General features: G+C 46.6%; 1 protein-coding gene across 1 annotated transcript; it reads left to right on the plus strand.

Annotated features, from left to right (window-relative positions):
- The first annotated feature begins 1,331 nt into the window (after positions 1-1,331).
- On the plus strand, positions 1,332-27,592 carry LOC122368902. Its single transcript, XM_043343221.1, has 8 exons — positions 1,332-1,405; positions 7,535-7,752; positions 16,749-16,906; positions 17,693-17,803; positions 18,120-18,276; positions 19,392-19,507; positions 26,693-27,163; positions 27,416-27,592. The coding sequence occupies exons 2-8, from the start codon at positions 7,536-7,538 to the stop codon at positions 27,590-27,592; spliced, it is 1,407 nt and encodes a 468-aa protein (XP_043199156.1). The 5' UTR covers positions 1,332-1,405; position 7,535.
- The last annotated feature ends 48 nt before the right edge of the window (positions 27,593-27,640 follow it).

Here is a 27,640-nt window from a genome sequence, read left to right on the forward strand (position 1 = left end):
CTACTTATAAGAAAACGAGAAGACAAGATGAGAAATCAGAAGACGCCAAGTCAAATTTGATGCGGTATCCTGATGGAAGTTGTACTTGAAAGTATTAATTAAGCATGATTTGCCTAAACTTTGTAAACCTCGCCTTTCTGGTCATAGCGGATATATGTATATGTATTAGGTCGTTCAATAAGTAACGAACAATCGTTCATAACTCCTTTATTTCTTTATTTAACACTTTCAAACTTTCACAGATTATAGATCAGACATTTCTGAATGCAGCCTTTGCCTCAAACCAGTCGCCGCCCGCCTGCACACACTTCTCCCAGCGTTCCGACCAACGCCGGAATTCCGCCCGGAAAAACGCGTTTTCCGTCTTTTTCACCCAGTTCATGACAGCGCACATGACTTCAGCGTCGGTCTCGAAGTGTTCACCACGGAGGCCATCCCTTAGGGGACCAAAGAGGTGAAAATCTGAAGGAACCAGGTTCGGACTGCAGGGCGGCTGCCGGCTGGGGCATGATATTCAGCCCTGTCTCGCGATCTCCTCGCGTGTGGCGTGAGACATGTGCGGACGAGCGTTGTCATGGTGTCATCCTGGTGGGCTTTCTTGAACCTGGGCGGACTATGGACAGCGGGCCGCTACATCACAGTCCTGCAGGAGACTGAGAAAAGCAATTCTGAAGAAGAGGCGCGGCTCGGATGTCAACAACATCACCATACACCATGACAACGCCCGACAGCACTTGTCTCACGCCACGCGCGAGGAGATCGCGAGACAGGGCTGAATATCATGCCCCAGCCGCCCTGCAGTCCGAACCTGGTTCCTTCAGATTTTCACCTCTTTGGTCCCCTGAAGGATGGCCTCCGTGGTGAACACTTCGAGACCGACGCTGAAGTCAGGTGCGCTGTCAAGAACTGGGTGAAAAAGACGGAAAACGCGTTTTTCCGGGCGGAATTCCGGCGTTGGCCGGAACGCTGGGAGAAGTGTGTGCAGGCGGGCGGCGACTGGTTTGAGGCATAGGCTGCATTCAGAAATGTCTGATCTATAATCTGTGAAAGTTTGAAAGTGTTAAATAAAGAAATAAAGAAGTTATGACCGATTGTTTGTTACTTATTGAACGACCTAATATATAGGAGTGTTCATGCCCTTTACCAACGAGTATTCTATTGCGGTTCGTTTTATAGTCCGTTTATGATTCCTATAGCTCCACAGTGTGCATATATCCCCCACTGTTGGCCAGTAAGCCTTATCAGAGTTCGATTATTGTCCTTCTATCAGTGACCATCTCTGGCGTCTCAAGGCCGGGGGCGGGGCTCTAGATAACATAGACGTCCAAACCGAGGATGGTGCTGAATGTAGCGCAGGTGTGCGGTGACAGCAGCGAATTCGAACAGATTCCACAAACAGGGTGTGGTGAGTGATAATATTGGTGGGGTAGAGCAACAGGCTGTCATAAGTCAAATATATCAGTGTGTTGGATAAGGATACTAGTGTTTAACCCTCGCCGGACCTATTAGTTTTCTACACACGCGCAGGCCGAGGGGGGGGGGGGGGGTGCGACCCCGTACCCGATTACGGTAGGTACCCGATTTAAAGGTGTCAGGTCAAACGGTGACCTCTGAGGTCAGGTCAAGTGGTCCAAGGTACGGGTTCGGTTTTTGGCAAATAACTTCGCAAAAAACAGCCACAGGGCCGCAATTTTGACAGCATCGTGTTCGCCTTGCTCAAGCGCATCGAACGGTATACTTTTTGTTTGAGTGAGGTCAATTTAGGGTGTTGTTTGGGCGTTGACGTCAGATGTGGCTCTAGATCTATTGGTTCCCGAGTTAGCCGTTGGAAGTTTCCAAAATTGTTGAAATGGACTACAATTGACCTTTGATGATCTCTGGTGACCTGACCTGTGAACTGACCTAGAAAATGACCGCATTGGTTCCGTCATGATTTTGGACGTTCTTTCGATTACCGCTTAGTGCTTACTGCGTGTCGCTACATGGCCAAGAAACCGAGTTAGATGGGGGGGGGACGTGAAAGCGTCCCCCCAGCACGACACGGAAAACACAGACCACCAGCACGTCGCGGGGTAACATCACGTGTCTTACTCCTACCCCCAGTAACGAAAAGCTATGTATTTTCACAATCATGATCAATGGAAATAACAATTTGTTTTTTTTTCGAAATGCTGTATCCAGCTGCGCAACATCACCCCACACACCGCGTAACCGCGTCACTTCCCCTCCCTCCTTCTGGCCTCTACCCTCCACCATGCCCCAGCTCAGCCGTCCGCGTGGCTGCCGAGTTCAATCGCGTGGCAGCGCTGCTGGCCGTCCCACGGATCCTGATCTCGGATCCGTGGGGACCATAGATCCAGCTCTTTAATTTGTCGAGAGATCCTAGGGATCATAGATCCGAGTCTAGTATTTTTGCTTGAAATCCAGTAGGATCATAGATCCTCATTTATTTTTGGTCAACATAGAAATCCCAAAAGATCACTCGTTGCAACTCACAAACATTCTTATGTAGTGCTTTTATGTGATAAGTGATAACACGTCATAATCCATAGTTTTATGGCAATTATTGAACATGGAAATACTTGGAAACCTCCCCCTTGGCCTAGTGGATAAGGCGTCCGTCTCCTAACTCGGTGGCAGCGAGTTCGCGGCCGGGAAGCTCCACGCCGTTGGACCAGCGTTCCTATATTAAGCCAGCTGGCAGCTGGCGAGACAGGGCCATGCTAGACCCGGGAGGACCGTGTCGCCATCTACCTGCGGCACGTTAAACTTTCGATCCAAATTATCACCGGTGAAACGGGCGCGGGCAAGGCGGGGTGGTGGGTCCGTGGTGTCATTCGCAACAAGCACTGCTTAGCGGGGCACCCGGGCCCATAGCCACCCATTCATCCATTCGGACAAAATTTCTAAAAAAAAAAACTGGTTTCAACTTTCAAATGTTGTTCATGGTGGGATCCACTCAAATCATCGAATCGATTCATGCTTTTGGTTTATCGTCAGATCCTGTGAGATCATATATCCAGGCTAAATTGTTCACGCCGGATTCGGTGGGATCATAGATCAGAGCACTATTGCATAAACATAAGATTTACTCCACCGGAGTAGATCGTAACTTTTTTACGAAACGGCTATACTCTACGAAGCGCCGTAAGGCGTAAAACCTGTTGCATAAAGGCCGTGACCTACTTCGTAAATATTTGGAAAATCTAGGTATGACGTCATACATGAATGAAAATAGTGCCGGATCTCAGCACGAAATGCAGAAGAATGGTGACAATAATGAAAGCGATTCAAGATCCAGTGTACTGAAATGTGTGAATCACGTTGTCTGGATAAGTGGTTCAAATCACCTTGAATTGATAGCGACTTTAGAAAACCTTTCGTACTTTTCAATATTCATCCGCCGTCCCACATCAAGCGGCGGTCGGCTTGGTAAACATTAAACAACATCGATCGCGGCATCTTGGGAGTGTGGGATATTCTAAGATCATAAATAATTTGCCCTCACTATGGGTTTCAGTCGATATTCTACATAAATTTGCATAGAACTGAGTGCACTGCATCCGTCTAGAACAGTGCCGTAGCTGCTACTGCCACCTTTCGCCAATTAAGCAAGCTGAGATTTGTACACTCGCCGTCCGGTGGTTGCTAGGTAGGTTACGAAAGTAAACAACATTCCAAAGAAAAATTTCGAGACAAGTGTCCAGTTTGGCTTGCAACATCGAGCAAGATCATCATTTGGTGGCTGAAAATGAAGAATTAAGCTAACCAGGGCCCAGATACAAGTAAGTTTTCTATTATAGCGAATGGTTAGGTATTGGTTAGTGAACAATTGTGGCCGTGGGTTCATTGGCGGCGACAGTTCATTGCACACTGCTCACTGCTCAGCCCTTTCAGACTGTTTCAGACCAATCGTGAGCTTTTTCAATAGTTAATGGTTAAAGCTAATGCCGCTACAATTCCTGAACTATATTTTTTTTTTTTGGTGTATTTTGAATTTGGCATCGTGTTTATTAGCCTCAATTACTCGCGACATTCCAATGTTCTGTCGCTTTTTCTTCACCATTATCTACAATTAGGTATGTTGAAATGCCATATCATATTGATATGGTGTCTTATCAGTAAAATCATCTAAATATCCGCAAAATTACGCTTAATTATGTATTTGCAAGCAACAAGCCTTCGCGCGTTGAATTAGTAGGCATAAAACAGAATGCATACCTAAGCTATTACAAGATGTACTTATTCGTCTGTGGGCTTGCGTGATATTTTTCAGTTTCAAACGTAAAAGGGCATGTCAGCATACATAGCATCTAGACACCTACTGGACTATTGTGAATCTGCCAGTGGATTGCTTATTACTTTCAGTTCACTGGCTTTAATTAAATGGCTAATTAAATTTAATTAAATGGCACTGGCTAAAATTGGCTTTAAAAAGTCAACTTTGCACCAGTATAGCAGGGTACAGACCTCTATACTTGCATACAAAGAAGTCTGAGAGCGAAGAGATACATGGTGTCATAAAAAGTTCATTATTCACTCAAGTCACTTTTCCGCCCCTGTCTATGTATCGCCTCTTTCCTGATTCCCTCAGTCGTCTCTCCTATTTCATGCTCTGTCAGCCACTTTGCCTTCGAAAATGATCTCCTCTCAATCCAATCGTTCTTGTCTTTCTGGTACTTACCGACATCTTTATTTCTGTTTCAGGAATTTCTATCCGACTTCGTGGAGGAGTCTTCTGACCACGGTATTCGGCTGTTCTACATGAAGGTTGAAGAATCCCGCTGGGTTCAGCCGACAGAGGGCTCTGATAAATCGCCGATAGATGGCGGATGCTACGCCAAGAGTCACTACCTTCGTTGAAATCGTCCTATCAGCAGCGTCTTATCCCGGTGTTGGCGCACTCGGGAAAAGGGAGGCTGTGCAAGCTCTTAGCTCAGCATCATTTGTTCCCTTTTTTAAAGAAGCGCTCTGCGTGTTACGATTACAGTGACATGTCAAGTTTACATGGGTCTCTAGCTCAACTTGAATCGCGGCCGTATCGGTGCACAACAGACGTTCTCTGAATATGTATGGTATGTAGTTACGTACTAGCCCTCGCCGGCACAGGCCATTTTGCGTCCTTCGACGGCACAAGGGTGGAGGGGGGGTTGGTACGACCCCCCTCGCCTTTGGCCCCTGATCGAGCTAGAGCTTCGCGGAAAAAAAACGAGCGTGTTGCCCGTCACGAGAGGAAGCCGATGATATCCAATTTTAAGGTTCTAGGTCATCGGGTGACCTTCCAGGTCAGGTCAATGACCCGAAAATCGGGGAAATCGGGACCTGTTAGGAAGTCGTAAAGTGTGGCTGCTATGGGGTTTTCCGGGGTGCTGATCACGAATATCGTGTTAGTTTTGATCAGTGATGATGTCTTTAAAGGGACTGTCCCACCTTAACATTAGATTTGAGTTGAGATAGCCATCTTGATGGACGTTCTTTGAAAATCAGTGCCGTGAAAACCGTTTCTCCAGCAATTACTTCATCGCAAAGAAATTTGAGTTTGATTTTGACATCTGTGCAAATAAGTGCCACAATGTATTGGTATTGGCACTTAAATCTGATGACGTCATCAGGCTTTCGAACGTCCGTTAAATGTTTGACTAAAACGTTTTGTAGCACGCGGTGGTATATGCTGCGTTGCGCGCAACAAATGCCGCACTTTTAAATAAAGTCGCTAGGAACAGCGGAGATCCCAAAAAGTAAACAAAAGTAAAAGTCTAATATCCTGAAAACCGGTGAATATTTTTCGGTGAAATTTGGTAGATATTCGTTTTCGCTCTTTCTGAACCGAGCGACATCACTTTCATGCCAATTCATAAACTTTTTTAAAGGTGGGAGGGTCCCTTTAAGCATTTAGGCCAGGTCGGGTCAGGTCAGGCCAACCGATAGGGGTCGTGACGGGTATTCGTAATACGTGTCAATCGCCTCTGACAGCTTCGTAACATGTTACGAAGGCACCAAAACTACTTCGTAAATGTTCAAATGGTTGCTAAATTCGAAATCAGCTTAAAAAAACTAGCCTAGAAACATGTTAGACTCGAAAAAGTGAACCGAGGTCACCAAAGGTAAATGACCTGACCTGACCTTCAGGTGACCTTGACACCCACCATAATGCATGGGAGCAACATCAAATCACATGTTTGAACGTTTGAAACCACGAAAAGCTTGCAAACACGCGGCCAATGCGAGCCGGCATACGCCGAATCGCGATTCCGGCCAAACATGGTCTCGGAAAAGAGGTCACAGGTCAAAGGTCATTTGGATCAGGGTCATGCAATTTTCAGGGTAGGTGTAAAATTGATCAATGCGAGGGTACTAAAAGTTTCGTCGCGATCGTCCGCTTTTTACGCGAGTTATTTGCGAAAAACCTTAGGGGGGGTTGCATCACCCCCCCCCCTGTGCCGGCGAGGGCTAGAATCTGAGGCGAGTGTGTTTGGATGTTCACTAAAATCGTCAACGGAATGTGGGAACCACAAATAAACATCGACACGGCTGATATGTTTGATGACTAATGCGTCTGCAGTTCCTCAAACGAGCTACGAGCGTGCTTTAACGTCAGTCACCACCGTTGTAGTACGATTGTCAGGTACGACCATGCTTATATCATGCTATTGCATTGGTTGAGAAATGAGAGGTGCGGTTGCAGTCTTTCTATAATTTGTTCGAGGATAAGAAAGCATCAGTGTGTAAAGGAGTTACCTTCATATGCATTCATAGCTGTATAAAGACTCAAAAAGTTGGAATTCGGCGTCAAACAGCTGCAATAGCCGACTTTCGGTTAAAATCTAAGAAGCCCACCCCCTCCGTAGAATATTTTACGATTTTTACACATTTGGCGCATCTGCGACATTTTCTGCGCGCTTCGGCGAACTACTTTTTCGTAAATCGTAGCTTTTATGCAACAGAAACCCCCAAAAGTTACGTCACGTGCTGGAGTAAATTCCTTACTCTCCGTACAATTTTCAAGACCTTTGTGAAACAGATTGGCGTAGAATAAGTACGATTCTAAGACAATTCGTAAAATATCTGGTGCCGTAACTTTTATGCAATAGCGCTCTGAACCTACAATTTGCCTCGAAATCCACTGAGATCAAAAATCAATCACTCGGATCCATGCACATGTCTGAATGTAACTACTGTAGCAATGTAACTACTGTAGCAATGTAACTATGCAGCAATGTAACTACTGTAGCAATGTTACTACTGTAGCAATGTAACTACTGTAGCAATGTAACTACTGTAGCAATGTAACTACTGTAGCAATGTTACTACTGTAGCAATGTAATTACTGTAGCAATGTAACTACTGTAGCAATGTAACTACTCTAGCAACGTAACTACTGTAGCAATGTAACTACTGTAGCAATGTAACTACTGTAGCAATGTAACTACTGTAGCAATGTAACTACTGTAGCAATGTTACTACTGTAGCAATGTAACTACTGTAGCAATGTTACTACTGTAGCAATGTAACTACTGTGCCCGGTCTTTCACAGAATGTCGGCGTCATCAGAGACAGCCGATGAAGCTCCCGTAATGGTGTCACACACTGAGACAAATGACGTCACCTGCGGCTCCAGTGACGTCACCAAAACATCCAGTGAAGTCACGTGTGAGGTGCTGGTCATTGGTGCCGGTATATCCGGTCTAACGGCTGCCTACGAGATTCAGAAACGGAACCCAAAAACTGAGCTCTGCCTAGTAGAGGCTAAAGGTAGGAGATGAGGGAACTACTGCCATAAAGGATTGTTGCAGAGGTTAGGTATTTGGCATTCCCATACCTGCTCCATTGCATGTTAACCCGCGCCCTGGTGGGGTCTGTTTATAACGCGACCTGGTGGGGGGGGGGGGGGGGCTATTTTTTGCCCCCCTCATATCTCCGAAATTACTGGATTGATCCACAAATTTCAAACGGTGTTCGAAAGGCCTGTCAAATTTGTCGAAGGAAACCAAATTTCATTGACCTCGGGGTCACCGATGACGTCACAGGTCAGGTCAAAGATGAAATGTTTCACCGTTCACGGGTCTTCTAGGGAATGCGCTATAACACCGAGGAAAACGCATTTTGTCGAGAATCAGCGATAGGGCGTCAGTTGCCTAGTAGATATGTTGCTATTAGAGGTCACTGACAATACCAGGTCAGGTCAGAGGTCAGGTCACCAAGGGTCACAGGTCAGGTCACATGAACCCAACTTTACTAGGGTTGTGTGATGCATGTTTTATGACCAATTTTTCATTTCCAACTCAATGGTGTTGGTTATAAGACTATCAGGTACGGCTTAGCTCACTTTCTGGTGAAGTTCAGGTCAAGGTCAGGTCAAGGTCAGGCCAAAAAAGGTCAAATTTTAAAGTTGATAGTTTTGCATAAAATGGGTATTGATTCGATGCAGCTCGTCACGGGGAGTCGAATGGTGGTCTTTGTTTTGCGCTACGGGGTCTAGAATTGCTAAAAATTGAGTTTGAAAATTTGACGTCATCAATTTTGAACAGTTTTTTTCGCTATAACTTAGCCAAAAAAAGAGGTATCAATCTCAAATTTGGTATGTGGATGGAAGGCGGTAAGGACTATCACATATGTTCCGGTTTTTGCGAAATTCAAAAAACTTTTTGGATTTTTAGATTATTATATCCAAAAAAAATATTCTTTAATTTTTGGGGGTCAAAATCCAAAAATTTCAAAAATCCGAGATAGCAGTTTTGTAGCCCTGTCGATTCTACAGCTTTTATGTCTTTATCATTTTTCTGTATTTGCAAAGCTATAGGCCTGACAGCTCTTCCCGCGAAACCCTTTTTTGGGTCGAAAACGGCAGAACATGACGTCACTCTGACATCATTTCCGGCCAACCTATCATAGCCTTTGGAAAAAATTTTGATCACAATGTGTAAAATTGATGTCTGGGAGGGTACTGAAAGTTTAGTGACGATCGGCGCAGCGGTTCTGGAGATATATCGAAAAGTCTGGAGGGGGGGCAAAAAATAGCCCCCCACCAGGTCGCGGGTTAAATCGAGACATCCAGGCAATTAAACGGCACGTGCACTGTACCACACTTTTCAAAGTTTAATGCAATGCTTTAACCCTCGCCGGCCGAGGGGGGGCGGGTGCCGCCCCACCCCCATAGGGTTTTTTCGCGATAGCTCTGAACACGCTGGCGATAGAGAGCTGAAACTTAGCATACCTGACCTTTGATCCAAGCCGCATCTTTTGACACCAACCGCATTTTTGGGTCAGGTCAGGTCACTGACCTATGACGTCATAAGTGAACCTCTGCACGGTCTTCAGATGTCGCAACTTCGCAACGCCCTCACTGCCAGAGGAGATGTCACAGGGAAATGAAACTTGCAGGATCTAGTATCCATTATGAGTCTCACAACTTGTATATCTCGGATTTAAAGGTCATATGAGGTCAGGTCATTTTCGTGACCTCACCATTATAAGTCAATGGGGAAAAATGAAAACTGCTATTCTGGCGCCGGGAACGATCTCCAACTATCTCAAGCACACAGAATCGTGATTTGAGGCACTCATTGCAAGGTTAGATGCGTCACTTTTGCAATGTTGACCTTGCGTGACGTCATTTATGACGTCATCAAGGTCATATTAGTTTTTCGTCAATAACTCTTGATCAAATTGAGCTAGCGAGTCGAGAAAGCCACCAATGGACTCAGGAAGACCTGCCGAATCGAATGATATGCGACATGACCTCTTTCGACCAACTTCGTGACCTGGGGGTGCTGACCTGACCTTGACCTGAGGTCAACACCTCAAGTTGACCTGACCCGGACAAAAAGTATATCATTCGACGCGCCTGAGCGAGGCAAACACGATGCTGCCAAAATCGCGGCTCTGCGGCCGTTTTTGGCGAAGTTATTCACCAAAAACTGAACCGTACCCTGGGGCATTTGACCTGACCTCAGAGGTCACCGGTTGACCTAGGACCTTAAAATCGGGTACCAATCTCTGCGTCTCGTAACGGCGCACACGCTCGTTTTTTTCCGCGACGCGCTAGCTCCACCAGGGGCGAAACGGCGAGGGGGGGTCGTACCCGCCCCCCCCCCCCCCCTCGGCCGGCGCGTATGTAGAAAGCCAATAGGTCCGGCGAGGGTTAATATTACAAGCCGTGTGGTTCAAGGGGTGTGGTTAAACACGTTGAACCACACGGCTGCTGACGTCACTATCATATAGTTGTGAGCTTTTTGGCAGGTATGGGAAACACCTTCCAGCCTTAAGGCCGGGAATTCAATAAATGTCACCTCGCTTTTTTAGCAAGATCACCTCGTTCCTAGCGGCCCTCGGATTTTTCGCTAAAAAACCTCGGTGACATTTATTGAAGCATCCCGGCCCCGGGCAGGAATATATTAACGCGTCCCACCAAGGTTATATAAAGGTCGAAGGTTATAGGAGTGTGCATCCAAGTGCGTTATATGTTGATTGGTGATGTGATTATTAGTCAAGTGATGATTAGTGTGGGGCGAAAGCCAGTAATGTAAACCGAATGTCTAGGGTAAAAAAAAAAACTGGTTAAAAGAACATATCAACGTCATGGAGCTGTTTGACTGTCAGCGGCGAATGCCAGAGAACAGTGGCATCGGTCTGCAGTTTTCACAATATCGTGGCATTTCCAGTTCCGTGCCGTTCAGTTTGTACTGAATTACCGTAAAGTGGGGCTATTTGAGACAGTGGGGCTATTTGAGACAGTGCGGCAGTTGCTTAGTAAAATTGCTGTAAAATTAAAACCGTTTGATATATTTGATCAATTTTTGCTCAGGCTGATGTGGAATTTAACAATGAATTCCATGGATAGGGTTTTTTGAAAATTTTAAATTTTTTGAAAGAAATTTGGCATTTAACCCGCGCCGGGCCGGGGGGGGGGGTGTTTGAACACCCCACCCCCTTCGGTTTTTCGCAGATATCTCAAAAACAGCGGCGCGGAGCGCCGCCGTTTTTGGCACACCTGTTCGTGCATCTTTTCCGCACATGTTCTAAAAAATTCAGACCCAGGTCGCCTTAGGTCAGGTCACCAGGTCACGCCAAGTGACCTCACCTCAGAAAAAATAGGAATGCTCGTCATAGCTACACCGATTGATCGATTGCCTTGAAACTTTCAGCGATTGATAAGAGCAACTATATCTACAAAATGTATATCTTGGAATTTTGATATCGGTGACCTAAGGTCAGGTCAATTTTGCGGCCTCTCCATTAGGGGAAGCCGGGGGAAGCCCGGGCGCGGGGGAAGCCCGGCCACCCCGTTTCCGGCTAAATTATTCACAATAAAATGCTCAACTGTTTGTCCTTTCAGCGTGGCAGCTAAGGTAACGCCAGCAAAAAAGTTAAGGCTGACAAAAATTGCATATTGTTAAAGTTATAGCGCAAAAATGATATTTTAAGGGTTTTTAGCTAAAAAGTGAGATATCTTGCACTGTTAATGTTATACCACACAGTACTAATATTTATACGAATGTTATGTAAGGACCGTTTAAGTGTTTGTAGTGAGGGGTGACGAGGCAGGCTGGCTTAAGTATGACATTTTTTTCGAATATCGCTGTTCTAAAATAAAAATTAGCACATTGGGGTAACCCCGGGCGAGTGGCCAAGCTTACCCCCAACCGAGAGCAATGCCACTAAACCACTGTTTTCCATGAGATAATAGGTACTGAGCAGGTTTGGTTTACACCTAGATCAAAGATAAATTTCGAAAATAAACATGTTATCATAGACAAAGCCAGTCATGTCACTTAAGGTTAACTAGGGTCAAACTACGTTTTTGCTGATAACGCGACAGACAATGAAGCTAGAGCTTCAAAAATGGTGTCGTTGTGTTGTTCTTCATCAGCCGAGTCGAATGATATGCAATATGATGCATTAAGGTAAAAAGAAAAAGAAATTTTAAGGAATTTTGAAATACACATTTTTTGTCAATTTTGCATCACGATTTTCATCGACCTCTACTGTATATGTTGTAGACGCTAGCTAAAATACCAGTAGTGACATAAACTCTAAGATGTCCAGAGCTAAGCTAATCAGTACCTTAATATTTCACTTTCCGTTAATATTTGGAAAACACATAATGGTTTCATCAACTCGTTGTAAAGCGCTGGGGAGGTGGCCGGCGTTACCCCTATGCCGGGCTTACCCCAGAAAAATCAACACTTTTCTAAAACTCGATTTTCTCAACCTTATACTTATTCCACGAAACCGAATTTTCGGGAAAACATGGCCAATGAACTTAGCTAGCTAGCAGGATATCAACATTTTATACAGCACGTATGGTATGTAATAAAAATGAAAAAGAGCTTACTATGCCGGGCTTCCCCCGGCTTCCCCTATAAGTCAATGGGAGAAAATTGAAAAGCGTCTGTTTTGCACGAACGCTATTCTAGACACTCTCAAACATCGAGATATAGGTACAATTGACACACTGAACCGGAAAATGGCAACTGTGACCCCTCGTTATGTCCCCGAGGTCATCTCAGGTCACGAACAGAATCTATCAGTTTTTCGCTAATAACTTCTGATAGAGGCGTGCTAGAGCGCTGAAAACGCCTTAGATGTGTTCGGCTCGACGTTGCGGATCGACTGATATGCAACATGACCTTTTCCGGTCAGGTCATGACCTTGACCTGAGGTCAAATTTTCAAGCTGACCTTTCAAGGTCAAATTATAGTTCATTCGACGCGTCTCGACGAGAGGAACACGATGCTGGCAAAAGTAATGTCATGGCTCTTTTGAGTCAAAAGTTATTGCCAAAAAACCACTTTTCGTAAAAACGGCTATTTTTGGAGTTTTTGCCCTCTGGAGGCTCAACCGTTGACCTGAGGTCAAATCTGAGAACATTACCCAGAAAGGTCTGTAAAAGGGCTATCGAATGCACTTTTCCGCGGCGCTGTAGCTGTATCGGTTCCCGAGATAGCCGTTGGCAGTTTCCAAAATGTTGAAATAGTCAACATTTTACCTTTGGTGACCTCTGGTGACCTGACCTTTGACCTGACCAAAAAAATGACCGAAGTGTTTTCGTCCTTATTTTAGACGTTCTTTCGATTGCCGCTTACCGCGTGTCGCTACGTGGCCCAGGAGCCGAGTTAGACGGGGGGTGTTCAGACACCCCCCCCCCCCGGCCCGGCGCGGAATCTCAGAGCACCGGCCCGGCGCGGGTTAAAGGGACAGTATCATCGAAAAAAAAATCCATGTATGGAGCTGATTTTTTTTTACTAGCATTTCTTATTTTTCTGAATCAGAAAAACATAGTTTGAGGACCGAACTCGGTGAATAATATTGCAACCACATTTCATTTTCATGATTCATTTTCATGAGCGAACCACCACTATACAAGCATGGCCGCCAGTTTGGAAGCATGCAAAATTACTACAGAACTGGCGCAGATAATACATTATTGACGCTACGCTTACGCGGTCGTTCTTCTGATTGAGTTGTCCTTAGGGAGAGGTAGCCTTAGGTATTGCCTATAAAAATATCACGTGACAATTGGAGGGAGTGACAATTGGACGTGACAATTGACAATGGGAGAAAATATCACGTGACAATCACGTGATAAACGTCATACATTGGAGGGAGATTGTGATTCAAGCTGGAGGAATTCCTTTGTTGAGCCGCTAGAATCCGAAGGAAACAGCGGAAATTGCCTACGACTATTTAATGAATTTAACGGTGATGAATAAGTGCGAAAAACGTTTTGGCTTTATAAAATTTGATGAAATGACCAGGGTAAAAGTTTTATTACTGGCGGTCAATTCAAAACGGCGCAAACATTTAAACAGTGAAGATAGTGAAGCACGATTCAAAGTGTGGTACACCTTTCGTACTTTGAGCGGCGATAGCGGGATAACGGTGTGGAGCTTCGAGGATCGGTCTTCAGTTCCCGGACCAGAAAGGTGGGGCCTATGCAATGTCAAATTTCATCAAAATGGTGATACTGTCCCTTTAATGAGAAATACAGAAAAAAACACAATTTGAGTTATACGAAAAGCACCCCTACCTGCAGCTTAACATGGTTGAAGTTTTAAAAACTTTGCAACCGAATCTATCGTAACTATCGTTTTACTTATGGGCTAAGGACATTTTACATGAAGACATTATACCGGGTGGCCCAGAAAAAACGTTCCCAACTTTAAATCAATATTTCTCAGAAAGTGATAAAGATGCAACATTGAAACTTCGAATAGTGAATGCGGCACACATTTTCAGTAAATGGTGTGATTTTCATGGTGTTCGGTAAATTACTTTTTAAACGGTTCGTGTTTCAAGCATGCCATGTAAAAATTACTTTTTTGTTCCGATGTTTACTAAAAAAATGTGAGTGAACGGGTCACTTTCACACCGCGGCACCGCGGCCTAGAGCCATGACTTCTACTGGCAGCTAGTCTCATTGATGGTTCGGGTCTCAGGATGACACATTCCCTCAGGCAACCACGATGGCTCTGTGCCAGCGGCATCGGAAGAAGTTTCCAGTTTTCTAACCATCTTGTGGCTCAAATGCTTTCCTGGCTGACATTCCTGGGAAAAGGTAGCTTTTCAACCGTTTTTTTTTTTTGTCATCTGCTGGCAATGTTGTTTTTCATAAGCTATTCTGTGGTCTTCTGGCACAGGAACCAGTCTGCTTTAGTTTGTTTTCCTTATCCGGTCGATTTACTGTTTGATCTACTGAAAGGAGGGTAATCAGCAGTAATCCATGCACCGTGCCACTCCTGCTCGAAACATGATTTGGTGTTGAAACGAATGGCATCCATGAGCACCATTTTGGCTCAGTATTTGAATATTTGGCACATAAGTGAGACAAAAATATTTAAAATAAGAACATACGTGTTGGTTTCATTCACGTGCTCTATTTTTCATTCTTTTTTATAACATGGGACGTCTAACCCAATCATCACTATCGTTTGACATCGGTAAAAAAAGCAAAATCGTCTTGCCTAATTCAACTCAAGATTGCCAGCTTGAAAATTATGGTATAGTGTTATAATTTGGCATACAAATGCGCAAAGAAATGGCGCAAACTTGATAAAAATTTTGGCTCGTTATTTGTACTCGTATTTGATATATAGGCCTCCAAAGTTCGGAACGTTTTTTCTGGGCCACCCGGTATATTGTTAGCGGTAGTGACAATTATGTAACCCGATGTCTCAGAATCCCGATGATACCCACCTCGTCAAACCTCAACGCATGCCAAATACAGCTGATGATTGTGTTGCCAAGGCCATAAACACAGGTGATATGATGCATCTTATAGACTTACCGCCATCTGCCTAAGGTGTATCAAACGTTCGACCTAAGGAACACCGGTGAATCGGCCATGGGTTCATGGTACTTTTAGCAGCAAGCAATATTAACACATTGTAACCTAATACGATAATCCAGTTTGTGACGGCATTAGTTACCTTTATGAATATGTGCATAGAATGTGTTTCATCAGTCACTGACGTGGTCGGTAATCGACCCATGTCTACTCTGGTTGACCATAAGCACCATTGAAGGTTATTTATCATACATACTAACTGTTAGGTGAGCCTTCAGTATACGTACTTGATGCAGTGCGGTAACCGGCCATTCGATACAACATGCAGTGATCTAGGAAAATCGGTATAAAAACAAAACCGTTTGACCTTTTTCTGTTATTTCTTCACAGGTTGATGTGCAATGGAACAATCAATCATGCATATCATTCTTTCAACCATTTTGGAAACTGCTTTCCCTTTTTTAATGCATTACGGTACGTTTAATGCAGTAGCGAGACTGTCTCAAATAGCCCCACCAACTTTCGGCCTATGTGTTTTACGTCGCCAGAAATAAACACAACAACTTTATTTGAAAATTTCACTGTCATTGACTAAGAAATAGTCCTAGATAATCATCCTGTGCTTTTTAAAGCTTAGGATTACATCATATTATGACAGCCCTAGCATAAAGTAATGCAATTTTTTAGCAGACCAAAATGCTAGGTCCAACGAAAAACGAAAAGTTTGATTATAAGAATTATTTTACTGTAGTTGAAAGAAATGCTTTTTGCTAGAAGTATCAAAATTTAATTTCCAATCGCATGGCATTAAAAGAATTATCCCTAGCTTGACCAATTTTCTTCAATTTCCTTGCAACCAAAACTGTCTCAAATAGCCCCACACTATGGGGCTATTTGAGACAGGCTTCAAGCATAAAAAACTTTATTTATGGTTAATAGCTGAACCAAAATTGACCTATCTGAAAGCGGTTACAGAGAACTACGTTTTTGCAATTTACATGCTATAGGAAATATCAACCGTTTTGAAGGGAAAGGCCAAAAACTGTAAAATCCGTTTCAAATAGCCCCACTTTACGGTACTCTATTCTGTTATATTTATTTCCTCTCTATGTAATTATGTATTTCTCCACCCAACTTCTGCACTCTGTGCTCTATTCAGTACTTCTTTCTTCCAGTTTCTAGAAATACATGATGCACAGCGTTCCTTCATTATGTATTCAATTGCTCCACTTTGTACGCTATTCGCTCTTCCATTCGGTATTCTATTCCTCCAAATTTTTATCGATTCCTCAGTCTGTATTTAATTTCTTTTTTGTACATACAACATTTTCGAAATGTATCCAGTTTGTAATACATTTATCTACTTTGTTTAGATGTAAACATATACCCCTCTAGCAGATATGTCAAATGGTTCCTCAATCTCAACTCAACATTCACACAATCCGTTTTTCTCTCTTGTCAGACCGTGTCGGCGGTCGAACCCTGGCCACCCAGATCCGGGTTAGAGAAGGTCAAACGGAGACCTTTGACCTCGGAGGTCAGTGGGTCGGGTCAACTCAGACCGACATCATGGAGATGCTGGATGAACTCGGCCTGGAGGTCTATCCGCAATACATTCAGGTGATGATGTGATGATCCGTGGATCACTTACATCAGGTCCATCCACAATACATCCAGGTGGTGATGTGCAATGAGCCGTTTGCTATTATATTCGTATGTCGCGGACTGTTGAGATATGTAGTGTTAGTAGTAAAGTAGTTAGATTTAAATAGATATCTTATACATCTAATTATTACATATCTATTTGTGTATCTACAGAAAAAATGTATGTGTTCAATGGGTGGACAAGTAACAAGTCAAGTGTCCTAGTTGCCTGGATAACTAACACGATAGAGAAGATAAACAATGTGTTGGTGGGACTGAACTATCCAAAAATACACATCAACATTGGACATGATGCTGGTGTTTGTACTATTGTTATAAGTTATAACCATATATCATCCTTACATATACGCAGTGGCCTAAATGCTGTTACAACTCTTAATTGTTTGAATGTAAAATTAAAAAAAGAACAAAAAACGAATATAATACACTTAGTTTTAATTCATTTTTTTTTCCACAACACTATGATTTTTACCTTCATCAGTTTTGCAAGCTGTTTGGTGTTGTGCTGTATCGTCTGATAAGTCTTAGAAAGAGCGGATATAAAATACAATATTTTTCATGTCTTGTTTTTATGAATAGTATTCAGTCGCTCGAGATAAACAATCTGAAAACTACACATAAACACAGTTTGGCTATCTCCACTGACCAAGTTTAGTGCATGAAATCACTTGATCTCCGTTCTCTTTTTCTTACGTTTGCCAAACTAAATCTCCCTTTTCCTCCCCCGTTTCTCCCCGTCAGGGTACAAAACATATGCAGTTGGGAGGTGACGCCATTCGACGCTACAGCAGCACGATACCCAACCTTGGCTCGTGGTGGGGCCTGGTGCAGCTGCAGCTCTTCATCTGGAAGGTAGGTATATACACGCGCTTTTTGTATTTTTTCCCGGCCTTTTTAACATTGCTGTCATGACTTTTGTCTTTTGGAATTTGATTTAGATAAGTACACAAGTACCTACCCAATTGATTGGAAAAGCCCACGGGGCTGTATTTCGTTGACAGCATGTCATATCATTTTCTTTACGATAGCATGAAATTAGCTGTTTCGTATCAGTTCCCCAAAATGCCCATTACAACATCACTAATACCCACGCAGCATCTCTGCTTGTTCACATCATCTTATCATGTTCCCATTTGTCTACCTTTGACCCACCTAAAACCTCCCTCAGGTGGATCGTCTGGCCAAAAAATGCTCTCCTCTGAGCCCCTGCAGTGACCGGTCGATCCGTGACCTGGACGGTGTCTCGGTGGAAGCCTTCGCTCGTCAGAACATCAGTAACACGGCCGCTCTGGAGGCCATCATTGCCGCGTGTAGGGTGATCCTAGGTAGGCGGGCCGCCCAGGGGATGGGTTTGAAAACCACTGAAGATGAGTTTGAGAACCACTGGTATGGTTTGGGTCTGAAGTTGTGGTTTGGGGTCGGTAAAAAGTAAGAATTTCGGCAACATGACAGTTTTTGATATCATCATATTAGCCTCTGGGATGAATAAAGTAAAGGAAGGAGGAACATGGGCTATGGTATACAAAAGTCATGGTAGTCTGTGGGATGATCAGTAAAGCGATGAAGGAACGTGGGCTATGGTATACAAGCAGTGTGGCCAAATTGGTATAGCGTTAGGGGGAGGATGTATAAAAAAAAGTCGTATGAGGATGTCACTATTTTCAAAAAAAAAAACTCGTCTTCAGCCTCATCTTAGGTGCAGTTTTTACAAGTAATGTGGAAAAACTATACCTGACGTCAAGTCCTGGTGAAAAGAAAAAAAAAGAAAAATATTGTCATTAAAGATGTAAAAAAAAAACAACATTGCAAGCGCGACAGTACGAGTATGACGGTGCGAATCGTACATTGAAACATTTATTCCTACACTAGGCATGCTTTCACAACAAAAACGTCATGATGATGTAATTTTAAAATTTCTGAGGATGTCATTATACTTTTCATTGGGGGTGACTTTCCCCGCAACATCACCAATTTGGCCACACTGTATACAAGTGGAGGTATCTGTAATGGACATTGTGTAAGCAATGTTGAGTTTATGAACCACTGGCTTGATTCTGGCTGGCCATCGAGTCGCTCATCATATAATGAACATTGTCCATAATTGGTAGGGTATTATGGGTTTGGGTTTCACTAGTCTGACCCGTGCGGGGTCATTCTCCCAGGCTATGACGCCAGCATGAGGGTTATGAGTTTGGGAACCCCTGCCCCAGGCTGTGATGCTAACATGGTTATGAGTTTGAGAACCCCTGACACAGTCTGTGGCGCCAACATGGTTATGAGTTTGGGAACCCCTGCCACAGGCTGTGATGCCAGTAAGTGATGATGAGTTTGAGAACCCCTGGCGTGACCTGTGTCGGGTCATTCTCTCCAGGCTGTGACGCCAATATATGCCAATAAGTTTGAGAACCCCTGGTTGACCCGTGTCGAGTCATTCCTCCAGGCTGTGACGCCAGCCGGGTAAGCGTGGTTCACTTTCTGGCCTATACCCACGCCGCTGGTGGACTCAACGCACTGCTAGAGGCCACACCAGGAACGGCACAGGAGTTCAAGGTCAAGGTCAGTGCGGGATCAGAGTTCAAGGTCAGCGCAGGGTCCAAGGTCAATGTAGTTAGATGGTTGAAAGTTCTTTTTTATAGTAAAGAGTTACTGGTCAGAGCCGTAACTTAGCCGAAGTGGCTAAGCAAAGTGGCGAAGTGGCTAGATCATGGTCTATGAGCAAGATAATGATACGTGTCTAGGGTCACTTCACAGTCAGTGAATGCAGTGAGTATGTATCTTTGTTCATATGCATGATTCTGTGTATGCCTATGTACATTGTAATGTAGTATGCAGGGGCGTAGGATCCTATACAGTTGGAGGGGGGGGGGCTTCAGCCCCCCCCAACTTGCTGGTCAGCCCCCCCCCCCCCAATTTGCCAGGCAGCCCCCTCAACATCATAAAACATGGACAAATCAAAGAAAGCTCAACTTGGCAAGGTTAAATGGTACAATTTTGGGTAGTAGTAAAGCAGGCGTCACGCTTCTTTTTGCAACCAAGGAGAGGCGCTGTAGGTTAGGCTGTAGGTTATAGGTTTTAGGTTTTAGGTGGTAGGTTTTAGGTGGTAGGTTTTAGGTTGTAGGTTGCAGGTTGCAGGTTTTTGGTTGTAGGTTGTAGGTGAGGTTAGGTCAGGTTTGGTTAGGTTTGGTTTGGTTTGGTTTGGTCTGATTAGTAAACATCTCTGGAGTCTGGGTATAGAACCTCTTTGCTTTACGACTACCCAATTTTGGGCTTAAAACTAACTGGGGACTTCGAAAATGTGCATTGCAATGCAATGGAGGGAGTAAATTTAATTTATATAATTACTTTCGAGTCATTAGAAAGAACATACTAGCAAAACAAAACCAGGAAGGTACACATAAAAATCAACTGTGGTTTTAGCAAGCCTGAAATAATCAATTGGTCAGCATGTTAGAACACCAGTAGGTACAGCAGGCGTCAGCAAGCAATTTCGGTTGCAGTATTTTACAAGAACCAAGCACTCTGCATATTGATATCACTCGAAAACTAATTGTATTCTTAATAATTCCAGATCGTGCACACAAACGAGCACACACAACCTTCGCGAAAATAATGCATCGGTTATCTCACCTCCCGAACGTTGTCACACCGTTTTTGTAACAAGACTAGTAAAATCATAAAAATAAATAGTCTTTATATCTATGAGTAAGCAGGCGTTCGATGTCTCTCGGACGACGAAGATTCTACGTCGTTCGGCCAATCACGTTCCATAACGAAGCCGAGCCCCCGCTGACCTTGAACGGGATTGGCCGGACGACGTAGAATCTTCGTCGCCCGAGAGACATCGAACGCGGGGTAAAATAGAGGTGATATCAAGGAAGGTGAAATATCGTCAGCTGATTATGTTTATGATTAGGTATGTCAAATCGGCCTTGGATCACAGTGGTCCAGTGGTCTTTGAGCAAGTCACAATTCAGGTCACCGCAGATCACCAGTGGGACCCCGGGAAAGTCAACCAGTATATATACGGTGCAGCTGCATCTCCAGGTCATTGAAGTCGTCCTGCAGGGCAGCTACTGTGTACCGGGGCGGCCGGTACAGGGAGCCGATGACGAGCTGACGTCCCCGATCAAGCTTAACCCGCGCCCAGCACGACTCCAGCCTGCTGTTGGGGCTTCCGGAACCAGCGATCTTGAGGTTGGATGTGGTTAAACCGGTCTTGGTAAGGATGGCCACGCCGCCGTACCCCCGTCCGTCGGGCCGATCCGTACGGCTGATGGTGTAGCCGGGAAGAACGACCTGGTGTACCTGTCTCCACCGTTGCGGAAGGAGGGTGTACACAGTAGCGGTGGAGGCGGCGTTGGAGGTTCAGTCAGCGGTGCCGACCGGGTAGCTGGGCAGGCGACTACCGAGAGAGATGCCCGGTCCTGTCGGCCTCTCCACCGGACGGACGGCACACGGGCGGGAGATCTACTGGACGAGTTCGGCTGAGTCCGCCCCTGCCGGTGCCACGCCACAGGGCGGCTAACCCGCGGCGGGTCTAGTGAACTGGGGAGGAGGGGGAGTGGCAGTGAGTCGCAGAGGGAAGGGGCGATGGTGGTGACACCCTGACATAACATGTGTTCGACGTATTTTGGTGACACCCTGACATAACATGTGATCGACGTATTTTGGAGGGTCTCAGCCAGGAGTGGAGGGTCTAGCTAGGAGTGGAGGAGTGGAGGGTCTAGGCCACGTGCTAGGAGTGGAGGGTCTCAGCCACGTCTCGGAAAGGAGCACGGCATCGAAGTCGCGACGTCGCAGCACGTCCGAGAGCTCTAGGAGTTTGGGCTTCAGGCTCTGAATGTTCAGTGCCGCGATGTGCAGACAGGCGTGTGCCGCTCCCCGCCCGCGGCGGCGGCGGCCCCTCTGTCCGCGCGCACCGCGCCGCCGCGGTCTCCTCCCTCTACCCTGCCTCGGTCGCGGCCCGGCTCGGTCACCGCCAGGTGAGTGACAGGTCGCTGCCTCGGGCGCTGAGAGGTCACGGGTCAGGGCCGGCGCTGTGCCACCGTGTGGTCCGGGCGCACCGCGGGGACGAGCCGGCTGCCGGGTGGTGACGTCACGCAGCAGGCAGCGATCCGACGGTTGCAGACGCTGCACTCTGCTGCGATGCACGGCATCCGTCCAGGGAGAGGGATCCAGCGCCGGCTGCGGGGCGCAGATGAGCACCAGCACTCGCACGACGGCGAGCAGGGTCAGGCACAGCGGGCCAGGACTCGATGCATGAGGAGGTTCAAGTCCGTCACACGTGACACGACCGTCACGCAGCCAAGTATCGTCCAGTGCGAAGATTCGGGATCAGTCCTGGGCTGTTAGTACCACTTTCACTCCAGATGCACATTGAAAACACACACACCGGATAGGCAAAATGGGTACACGGGTAGGAGCGAGCAGCGCTCGCGTCCGCACAGGGCGGCGCGCTCAGCTGAACTGGTTTATACTCAAGGTTCATGCATTCTCTCCTTTCTCTCTCTCTCTCTCTCTCTCTCTCTCTCTCTCTCTCTCTCTCTCTCTCTCTCTCTCTCTCTCTCTCTCTCTCTCTCTCTCTCTCTCTCTCTCTCTCTCTCTCTCTTTCTCTCATCTATCTCCTCTTCTCCATGTTCTGATTTATGATTCTGATCTCTCTTTGTTTCTTTTTTTCAGAGACGGTGATTAACTAGTCTCGAACAGAGGCGTCACGGACGGGATAGTTCGTCAGTCGCGACCGGAACAAATATGACGTCATTGGTAGTCAGGAACCAACGTCACGGACGGGATAGGTCGTCAGTCGCGACCGGAACAAATATGACGTCATTGGTAGTCAGGAACGGAAATTATGACGTCATACATAGTCAGGAATAAACATATTGTCAACAAAAGTCAGATAAAACTTATCACGTCATAACTAGCTGTGAGGAAATATGATGAAGTCGTCAACAATGAAGTGCTTACATGATGATGGATCACCACAAATAAAGAGGAAATAGATATCATGCCAAGCCCGCAAAAGTCTCGAGAAATTATGATTACGTCTGCAAACAACAGCCCGAGACAGACATAATGACGTCACGAATAGTCACGAGAAAATGTGATAATGTTACAAAAGTCACAAGCAACTGTGATTAGAACCATCAATGTGTAGTCAATTCAAAACAAGACATACCAGAATAGCACTGTATGTCTTTTCTGGCTGTCTGAACATTTTCCACCGATCATAGCAGAAAAGCATTTGGAACTCACTCATGTAACCGAGATTTCGAAGTTATGCTATAGCATAACTGTGCCGACATCGTATACGACGTCGGCACAACGTATCGGCATAAAGTCAACAAAACGTAAAATGACGGACCTTCCGGCAACCCTGCCAACGCCCGCTTGTACCGTTGCCATAGCGTCCTGGCCATGTTGTACCATAACTTACCGAAATGCAACGTTTTGACAACGTTGTACCAACGACATCCGTGAGCTGGACAGGACCCTGAAACCCAATGACAACTTCACTGTACCAAGTTCTAGCAGCGCCCAATTTTTACGACCTTTGGGTCATTGACTTGACCTGTAAAATCAACCAATGAACTAGGTCATGGACAAATCTGCGAAGAATCGGCCTCCTCTGGACACATGCAACATGCTCGTTTTTTCGCGAAGTTTTATTTTCGTTAGGAAAGTATCACTATCCAGTATCCAACATTGCTATCTGCCGTTATCGACCGTTAACCTACTGGATAATGGATATTGCCGAAAAATGGTAATGGGAAGATTCTGTCCCCCCCCCGCCGCGGGTTATATAGCAAAAGAAAGTATTGTTGAAGAAAACGATGTGCCGCCAGACGGCGCGGGTTATGGTCCGCGGCCGATATAGATGTCGCGGCAAACGCGTGCCTTTGCCCCATCTGTATTTCGTGGTTATTTTTTGCCTTGTTTAATGTTCTAAAATCAATTGGTGTTTTTTTTATTGATTTATTGCTTTTAAGGGTAGTGTTTTCTGAGGTGGAATTTGTGATTTGCTTGTTTTGTGATTGACCGTTTTTTCCATCTCTTGCTTCTCTTTTTTTGCTGTCGTGTCATTGTTGTTGCGTGTGATGGGCGGTTAGCTGCGCGCCCGATGTTCGCTTTTTGCTCAGTGGCGAATTCGCCTCGAGACTCGCCGCTGCGCGAGGGTGGCGCTAGTGTAGTAAGAGGGATAGCGAACCTGGCGCGCATGAGATATTCAGGCTTGTATACGTTTTGAGTGCGGCGCGCAAGATAGGAACATTAGTTTTTAGGGTGATTAAGGAGGTTTGAGTGGGACTTTACAGCATTTTGGTCATTATTTTAAAAGTATTGATATTCACGCTTTTGTAAGGCAGAATAGCCACCGCTCACATCGACAGACAGCGAGGACAAGAATCAGAATCAAGAGTCAAGGTTTTTTGGATTCTAGAAGAAGACGGCGAGGTCTATGTTGTAGCCCACATCCTTTTTAAATTACATGTTCTTTTGCGTCAGTCTGGTTTCACTTAGGCCAATCTTGTCGGTCTGCTTGATGTTTCTCATATCTTGGTTGTAATATAGATTGGAATTTGGATGTTTCTGCCTTCTTAATGTGGTGGCTTAACGAATTCCATTTATTTAGGACTATTCGTGAAAAAAACCTTTCCCTCGTCATCGTCTAGGGCTCTCTCTATCGTCTGGATAAAAATAGGCCCCGCCCATCCCAATCAGCTGCTGCATGACGAGTTGATGACGACAACCACTTACTTACCAGCAACCAATCTAGGGATAGCGTACGTGACAGTAATGGTGCAGCGGTTGCAAAATATTACATTGTTATTCAAACGGTTTTTGCTTTTAGGGCCAATTGTTGTGTTTGATTGCATTGAGATATGTCATTAGATGAGGTGTTGATGAAGGCAGGTATTTTTTAAATATTTTTTGACGATTTTTTGCCCTTGTTCTACTAAATAACTGAATCCGGGACCACCTGAAGTCTAAACCTTATTTTAGATAACATGTCAATGCTGTCTTGAAATGTGAAATTTAGACAATGGTAATAGGAATAATGAATAGCAATTTCACCAACAACTTGTTAATCTCTAGAAAGTGCAATTAAAATTAAAATCACTGTTTGCCACACTGCTCCGATCCTGGTCATGCAATTAATGTTCATGGGTGGTGTTTCACGGCAGAGCACTGCAGTGCGCTGAGTGTGTCAGAGCATTGGATTTCCATGGTAGTGTCAACAAACTTCACTCTGACGCTAAGCTATGACAGCATCCCAGAATGCTAGCACGCTGCGGCGCCAGTGCCAGCAGCATGCTAGCAGTATTTGAACTCAAACCTCTGTTCTTGGTAGGTACTTAGTTTTTCAGGACCTCTCTCACTCTGTTCCAAACGCGATTCATCATAAACTAAGAGATCACATGCAACGTCATTTGAGTGACGCTATGGCATGCCGTAGCAACCAGCGCACACAGTGTCTGGGTGGTGAAACAGGGGCAGGGCCATTATTAATCACATTTGCTTTACTTTGTTTCAGTGGAAACCTGTCTGCAGCACATGGGAGGAGCGCAGCAAAAGCCCATCATGGCAGTCGATCTCAACAGGAGAAAACCAGAAAGAGCATAGATGCTTAAAGATTGCAGTTGTACGTACTGCTGTTATCACCTGATGTGAGTGGCTGGCATTGCTCCTGGCAAGAACCACCTGCAAGTGATGAGATGGCGCCTTAGTCGTTGAGTGTGCTGCAGTGTGAGAGGCGCCCTGATCTCTACTTCGTGATGGGTTTCCATTGGAGGTTCAACTGAGAAGTGAGAACTGACTGTGGCCATGCTGGAGCATGCCAGTGGACCTTCACATGCTTAGGGCAGCTTTTGAACAGATGCTGACCATGGCATGTCCCATCCAGTTATCACGTGCGCAGAATGGTGGGGGAGGGCAACTCTGGGCTCTTGAGTCAGCCCTACTGCACAGGGGGTACAGATGGCCGCTTACATTTGGTGTGTCCTGCACCGCATTATCAAGCCCAGTCTGCTGCCACAGGCAATGGGTCGGGCTGCACTATATTAAAGGCAGACTATCTTGCAAAGGAGGCTGGCATCCTCTCCCATAATGACACACCAATTGGCAATCATCGCTGCGATGATCACGAGGGTGTCCGCTTATCTGCCATGGTGAGGTGGAGAGGCAGCTGGCCTGAGGGATGGTTTTACCTCATCTGAGGCCCCCTTTCCCCGCCTGCCAGGTCCGGTCAAACGACCGCTTCACAGTGAACGACTTGCAGTGGATGCCGTCCCACAGCGCAACGAGCGCGCCGACCAGAGGCGGCGGCCGCGCTCCCCCAGTCGACGGTCCCGGTGGACGTCGGCAACGCCCACCGCGCGACCATCAGATCGGATAAGAAGGGGCGCGAAGCGGCGCCAGGCGACGGGGAGCCGCCAGCAGGACCCTCTCGTAGAGGGCAGTTTGGGTCCGTTTGGTTTCCTCCGCTGGTCGCCCCAGCGGGGGCGGGCTCGAGGCCCACACCTCCCACCGCGTGAAGGCGGACCCATCCGAGTGGGCGAGGAGACATGGAGAGCGGCGGGCATCTGCCCTCCGATCGAGCCCATCCTCCCCCTGCCGGATCCACCGTGGGAACCGTCACCAACGGTTTCCTTCGGTTTAGACATCGGAGCCGCCATCCCAACCGCGGCTAGCGACACCTGGAAGAGGAATGCGGCATCCCAGCACGTTGCGGCGCTCCCGCAGTGCGCCACCTGGGTGTGGACCGACGGCTCGGCCACCGACGGCGTCCTGAACGGTGGCGCCGGAGCCCTGATCGTGTGGCCGGACGGAGAGGAACGCTCGGTCCGCGCCCCGGCGGGCCGCCTGTGTTCAAGCTTCCGGGCTGAAATGGTCGCCCTCCAGACTGCTCTCTCGTTCCTACTGGAGAACCCTCTTCACGCCGATGACCCCGTAGTAATCTGCACGGACTCACAGTCCGCCCTCGCCGCACTCCGAGAGGGCCCGGCCGCTCAGCACTCCCCGCTGGGAGGGGCCATCTGGAGAGCCCTCCGGGGCCTGACGGCGGGAGACCGGCAGGTCCACCTGCAATGGGTGCCCTCGCACTGCGGACTGGAGGGGAATGAGAGAGCGGACTCGATCGCCAAGGAGGCCAGCAATCTCGCCCAGGACCAAGCCCCCATCGACGTCCAGACGGCCTACCGGGCTGCCGCCAGAGTGGCGAGGGCCCGGACCATCCGAGCCTGGCCGGCCGGCTGGTTCCGCCGACGAACATGGGACCGCCTCCCGCCGGCCGTGGCCGGCGGAGACCGGTCGGCGGCGGTGGACGTACACCAGCTCCGCGCCGGCCACTGGACCAGCTCTACGCAGTGGCGCCACAGAGTCGGGCTGGCGCCCTCCCGGCTGGCGGGGTGCGAGCAGTGTGACGATCAACACTGCAGGGCTGCGCTCTGCCCCGTCTGCCGGGAGGAGGCGGACACCCCCCAGCATGTCCTCCTGCGCTGCCCGGCCCTGATGGCCACCCGACACCGACTGCTGGGATCCATCAACCCCGACCTGGAAGAGGTGCGGAGCGGCGCCATCGTGGCGGCCCTGGGGGCCGCCCACAGGTCCCTACAGAGCCGGACGGCTACGTCTCAGCTGTGAGACGGAGGGACCAACAACAACAACAACCATCAGATCGGCTCACGACCG

This window comes from Amphibalanus amphitrite, unplaced genomic scaffold (assembly GCF_019059575.1).
Source record: "Amphibalanus amphitrite isolate SeventyFive unplaced genomic scaffold, NRLGWU_Aamphi_draft 000988F_arrow, whole genome shotgun sequence".
Lineage (NCBI taxonomy): Eukaryota > Metazoa > Arthropoda > Thecostraca > Balanomorpha > Balanidae > Amphibalanus > Amphibalanus amphitrite.

Excerpts from the sequence above, each read along its gene's own strand:
- LOC122368902 (XM_043343221.1), top strand. The coding sequence starts at position 7,536 with ATGTCGGCGTCATCAGAGACAGCCGATGAAGCTCCCGTAATGGTGTCA. Across the intron at positions 19,508-26,692 it reads CACAGGAGTTCAAGGTCAAG|TGCGCCACCTGGGTGTGGAC; the intron begins GTCAGTGCGGGA and ends GCGCTCCCGCAG. Across the intron at positions 27,164-27,415 it reads CCTACCGGGCTGCCGCCAGA|GAGGCGGACACCCCCCAGCA; the intron begins GTGGCGAGGGCC and ends GTCTGCCGGGAG.